Source organism: Populus euphratica, unplaced genomic scaffold (genome assembly GCF_000495115.2).
Source record: "Populus euphratica unplaced genomic scaffold, PopEup_1.0 scaffold139.1, whole genome shotgun sequence".
In the NCBI taxonomy this organism is placed as follows: Eukaryota; Viridiplantae; Streptophyta; class Magnoliopsida; order Malpighiales; family Salicaceae; genus Populus; species Populus euphratica.
The window spans coordinates 181668-187834 of NW_011499969.1; the positions used below are offsets into that span (position 1 = coordinate 181668).

The window sequence follows — 6167 nt, forward strand, 5'->3', positions numbered from 1 at the left end:
AAGAAATCTCATTTGCATTTGCATTTCATTTGCATTTGCATTAGAGGGAAACATTATAAAATAATTAGATAAAAAAGTAGGAGATAAAAAAATAAAAATATAGGAGGAGCCATAGAAGACGTCGACTCCGACTTTTTGACTTGAAATAAAAAAAACGCATTAAAAGAGGAAGCCAAAAAGTTTCTCCTCTCCTTTCGTTCTCTTGCTTTTTTGGTTGTGTGAAATTTATAAAATCAGAGAGAGAGAGAGAGAGAGAGAGAGAGAGAGAGAGAGAGAGAGAGAGAGAGGGGTCAATAAACTTGAAAGGAAGCCAGAGAACAAAGCAGTTGAGGGTTTACTCAGTTCTTACATTCCAGCCCGCTTATTTTTACATTTGGAAGCCAAGGTATGTTTCTTGAATGCTTGTTGTTATGATTTGATGATTGGTTTATGTCTGTCTTGGTGGGTTTTCGACAACTCTTAATGTTTCTGCTTGGCATGTTGGAAAATGTAGGTAGAGAGTGGGACTTGAGTTGGGAGGGTGTATAGCTTGTTATTTATGGAAATTATGCTATAGACTAATTTTTTAAATTGCTAGCTATTTGATCAATTAGAATCCAGGGTGTAGGGCGTGTTAGATATGCTGTTGTTTTTGTTAGGATTTTAACTATATATATTTTTTTCATTTCTTGATAGCTTTCCTTTTCATTTGGTTACTGTTTTTGCTGAACGGCTAAAAAATTATAAAAAAATGTTATTTTTCAAGCTGTTCCGTTATAATTTGGTGGGATTGAGGTACTACTGCTGTTTTTGACCTTATCGTTTTTCTCTTTCAGTTGTTGTCTCGCTCCCTCTCTGTAATGAAAACAAATTAAAAAACCTGTGTTTGTAAATGTTTTTGAAGGTTTTATCTGTTTACAACCTTGTAGAAAAGAGACTTTGTGGAGGAGACTTTGTGATGTGCAGTGGTACAAAGAGGAAACCAACACATACTGGTTTCAACATGGAGAACGAATTTCAAAAGGAAGACGGGGTTTGCTATGATTTCTCTGTTTTGCTTGAATTGTCTGCCTTGAATGATCTGATCGGTTTTAAGAAAGCAATTGAAGAGGAGGGTTATGATGTTGATATGCCAGGTTTGTGGTATGGAAGGAGAATTGGCTTGTAAAAAAAGGGGGTTGTGGAGAGGACACCCCTCATGATTGCTGCGTTGTTTGGAAGCAAAGATGTGTTGAATTATATCTTGGAAACAGGTCATGTAGATGTCAACAGGGGTTATGGGTCTGATGGGGCCACAGCGCTTCACTGTGCTGCTGCAGGTGGCTCTTCCTCTGCACCTGAGGTTGCCAGGCTCTTGCTTGATGCCTCTGCTGATCCTAATTCTGTTGATGCCAATGGAAATCTCCCTGGAGACTTGATTGCTCCAGTTGTCAAGTCTGGTTCTAATTCAAGGAAAAAGACCCTGGAAATCATGTTAAAGGGTGGTACCAGTGGTGAAGAAACATGTGTTTTGGCTGATCAAATTGCAGATGAGATGGATGGGAGGGAACAGCAAGAAGTATCAACGCCAAGGGTATCAAAAGATGGGTCTGAGAAGAAGGAGTATCCTATTGATCTGACACTTCCGGATATTAAGAATGGGATGTATGGAACTGATGAGTTTAGAATGTATACTTTTAAGGTCAAGCCGTGCTCTAGGGCTTACTCTCATGATTGGACAGAGTGCCCATTTGTGCACCCTGGGGAGAATGCTAGGCGCCGTGACCCCAGGAAATATCACTATAGTTGTGTTCCATGTCCTGAGTTTCGAAAGGGGTCTTGCAGGCAGGGTGATGCCTGTGAATATGCACATGGTATTTTTGAGTGCTGGCTTCATCCTGCGCAGTATAGAACTCGTCTCTGTAAAGATGAGACAGGTTGCACTAGGAGGGTGTGTTTCTTTGCTCACAAGCCTGAAGAGCTTCGTCCCTTGTATGCCTCCACAGGTTCAGCAGTGCCTTCTCCTAGATCCTACTCTGCCAATGGTTCCACTTTTGACATGAGTTCTATTAGCCCACTTTCCCTTGGTTCTTCATCTGTCTTGATGCCATCTACATCAACTCCACCTATGACTCCATCTGGGTCCTCTTCACCTATGGGTGGATGGACAAACCAGTCTAATGTGGTGCCCCCTGCATTGCAGCTTCCTGGTAGCAGGTTAAAAGCTGCATTGTGTGCACGAGATATGGATTTAGACATGGAATTGCTTGGGCTTGAAAGTCACCGTCGAAGGCAACAATTGATGGATGAGATTTCTGGTCTCTCCTCCCCTTCCAGCTGGAACAATGGTTTCTCCACCGCCTCAGCTTTTACTGCCTCTGGTGATCAAACTGGGGACTTGAATAGGCTTGGAGGATTGAGGCCTACTAACCTTGAAGATATGTTTGGATCCCTCGATCCTTCAATTTTGCCTCAGTTGCAGGGACTCTCACTGGATGGTGCAACAACCCATTTGCAGTCTCCTACGGGCCTGCAGATGCGCCAGAACATAAACCAGCAGCTTCGGTCCAGCTATCCCACCAGCTTCTCATCTTCTCCTATGAGAACATCACCATCTTTTGGAATGGATCATTCTGGAGGTGCAGCAGCAGCAGTTTTGAGTTCAAGGTCTGCTGCCTTTGCAAAGCGTAGCCAGAGCTTTGTGGAACGAAATGCTGTGAACCGTCACCCAGTTTTTTCTTCACCAGCAAAAGTAATGCCTCCTAATCTTTCAGACTGGGGTTCCCCTGATGGAAAATTGGATTGGGGTATTCAGGGAGAAGAGCTTAATAAGCTTCGAAAGTCTGCTTCTTTTGGGTTTCGAAGCGATGGTAGCAGTTTTGCCCCAGCTGCTGCCTCAGTGCCAGCAACTATTGGTGAGCCAGACGTGTCATGGGTACAGTCCCTGGTGAAGGATAACCCTCCTGTGAAACCCGGGCCATTGGGTTTAGAGGAGGAGCAGCAGCAGCAGCAGGAGCAGCAGCTGCAATGTCATCTTAACATTGGAGGTTCAGAGATGCTCCCTGCTTGGGTGGAGCAGCTGTATATCGAGCAGGAGCCATTAGTGGCTTAGAAGCAATATAAGCCCTGATTTGGCTCGTAGTTCAGCATTTAACTATTTATTTCTTGTCATTTTTTAAATTTTATTAAGTTTTGATGATATCCAGGAGTAAGAAACTGGAGAAAGGACAGAAGGAAAAAACAAAATTGAAATTAAACCCCGAGGAAGAATTCAAAGACATCTGAGCAGGAGGAAAGGTTTCTGCTCATGGAACTCTTAGATTCTTAAGAACAATACATTCTTTTTCACCAGCAGATGGAAGTTGTAAGCAAAATCTTGTGCTGATGAGTTAGAGGCGGTCGCCTCCGGATTTCATTTTATTACCCATAGCCTGATTTCGTTAGCTCGTGGGTTGTATACATCATATGTACTAAAAACTGTTACATCAATTACTTTTAATAAAACATGTATCAGAATTAAGTGAATCCTTCTTTGTGCGTGCTACATGAGCCCGCGTCTCATCTTGTTCTTGTTTTGATATGTTAGTAAGAGCTTTTGTATCCTCCATGAGCCATGAATTAACCCTTGTTGTTGATGGGAACCCTTGTTCTCGTATTGGATTCTGTATCTATGGTATTTTGCAGGAAAGTGAAGCCGATGCTGGTAACCCGCACTCTATATCGAACTGAAGGTGGAAAAGAAAGAAGTAGACGTTTATATCCAGGACTATATGCATCTAACTGGTGATGCTAGCTCCCACTATGATGCCATTTCTCTCTTCATTCTTTCATCTTCTGTCAGTGTCGTCCACCTATCACCCTTTTTTGAATACTACTACACTATACTCTCGTCATGGAAGGGGTGAGAGATCCATTGATTCCACAATTCTCAATAGGGGGGAGTGTTGAGCACTAATGCAAAGGCAGTCTAGTTAGCATTGCTTGCTTTTCCCATCTTTTAATCAAACTTTATGAAGTAGTGGTGCACTAGAAGAAAGAAAAAAGAAGCAATGGAAGCTTGAGTGCTCCAAGCCTACCTCTCCATTTCATTTCCTGTTCATGCAAAGAGCCAAAATCTCCAACAAAGAAAAAACACAAGCAAGGAACCTCCATCTGTAGTGGCTTTGCCTAGACTCTGCTTCTTTTATAATAATTTATTTGCTTAACTTAATTTGTGGGATTTTAATTTTTATTTGAGATGCAAAACATTCTTCCTTCTTTTCTGCTTGGGGGAAGTGTTGATTAAACCTTAATTATTTCAAAGTACAGATCAAGTCAAGTGGATTTAAGACATTGATTCAATAATAAAATTAATAAAACAGGTGAAGACATAGATAAGCTTCAGACAGTCAGAAAACGCGTCCTCAGTTTGCAGTGCAAGCCATCGTTTTGGATTCTTTTTTAAAAAAGAAGCCGTGTTCCGATATCTTAATTAGGACCTCAAGGGTAAAACGTTGGATTTCAGGATGAGTATGAATATTGCTATACCTAGTACTAATCCAACCAAAATAAATAAATAACTTTTTAAGTTTAAAAAAACTATATATACAGTAAAATAACTATATACTAAATGATTATAAATTATAGTATTCAAGTTCAAGTTATAAATAGTAATGGGCACTTGAAACTTGGGATATTAAAAATCTATACTAGATAGGTTTGAGATGCATTTGAATAGTTATTTTAAATTTGTGTTTGGATAATACAAACTTCATATTTTGATTTAAAGGAAGTTAAATTTGAGAAGATTTTGAGTTGAACAACAAGTTTCATGTGATGTTGTCATATTAATGTCTTGTCTTTTTAAAGTATTTCTTGTATGGAAATACATGAAATTTTTTTAAAATTATTTTTGACATATCAAAATAATCTAAAAATACTAAAAAAAATTTAATTCCAAGCAATTTATTTTTAAAAGAAATCACAAAACATAATTTCAACCATAAAAATAAACCATCCTTATATGACATAGCATCTATCTCAACTATCATATGATACTTGGTTCCATGAGTGCCCTATACAATCATTTTTATTGTCTAAAGTTGATATTATTCCATAAAAAAAGGTGAAAAGTCCATCTACTATAATAAATGTAATTGAAAATTTCCCACTAATCAATATGAGAATATTTTATGGTGAGAATTTCTAAAGTTTCATATATGTATTTTCATTTATGGTTTATATTAAGTATTGGTAATATATTTTTAGATTAATCTACCTTTTTAATTAAAAAAGTAATTTTAGTTCTACAACTATTATTTGTATTCACCAGTCGGGATCATATCATTTATGATTTAGAATACTTGTAATTATAAGGATGAATTAAGTATGAAATTCTCAAGGGATTGAATTATATTCAGTCAAGTGTAACTAAAAATGCTTAGGGTATATTAGTACACTATAAGGAATAATTAATTATAAGATTGATGCCTCCTATATGACCTATATTAAGTTTATATATTGGAGCTCCTTTCACTATATGCTTCAGGTCACATGGTCCGTTCGTTAAGTATGAGATTCTTGTTCAAGTTTGAAGTATAATGTATTAGAGAGATTCAGTCCTTCATAGGCAAATGAGAGATGTTGGTTATTGGGTTAGGTCTGGTCCGTCCATGATAGATGGGTCTGGTCCAAGTTATTAGAGGAGTTGCTAAAGGAAGTAATCACCTCCTCTAATCATATATAAAGGGACATAACCTATATGAAAGTATATAAGTTTTTATAATTAAAAGAACATAATTTTCTCTTTCTTATAAGTTTTTATAATTGAAAGAACATAATTTTCTCTTTCTTTTCTCTCATCTTGACTCTCTGCATTAACTTGATAAAATTTACAAAAATATTCGTACTGTGGAATATCACTTTGGTTCTAGTAATTGAAGTGACATTGAAGTAATTGATCTAAGAATAAAAAAATAAATTCTCACAAGTTTTCTTTTCCAATCTACATCCCTGAAAGCATAATATTCCTAAATTATCAGACATTCTATTAAACAACACAACAAAACATAAATCTAATTTATAAATATCCTAGGATTAATCAAATTTCACAATTTATTAATAAAACCATAATGGTAACATAATCATCTAAAACCTAAATTCTTCAAATTAATTTGCGAACACCTAATTCATCAAATTTTGCTATCATAAAAAAATATCAACCCAAATCA

At 37.2% G+C, this 6167-nt stretch overlaps 1 protein-coding gene across 1 annotated transcript; it reads left to right on the forward strand.

Annotated features, from left to right (window-relative positions):
- Positions 1 to 263: 263 nt before the first annotated feature.
- LOC105139145 (zinc finger CCCH domain-containing protein 66-like) lies at positions 264 to 3558 on the forward strand. Its single transcript, XM_011045481.1, is given in 2 exon segments — positions 264 to 385; positions 884 to 3558. A coding segment is annotated over 1 exon segment (2133 nt). The 5' UTR covers positions 264 to 385; positions 884 to 937; the 3' UTR covers positions 3071 to 3558.
- Positions 3559 to 6167: the final 2609 nt, after the last annotated feature.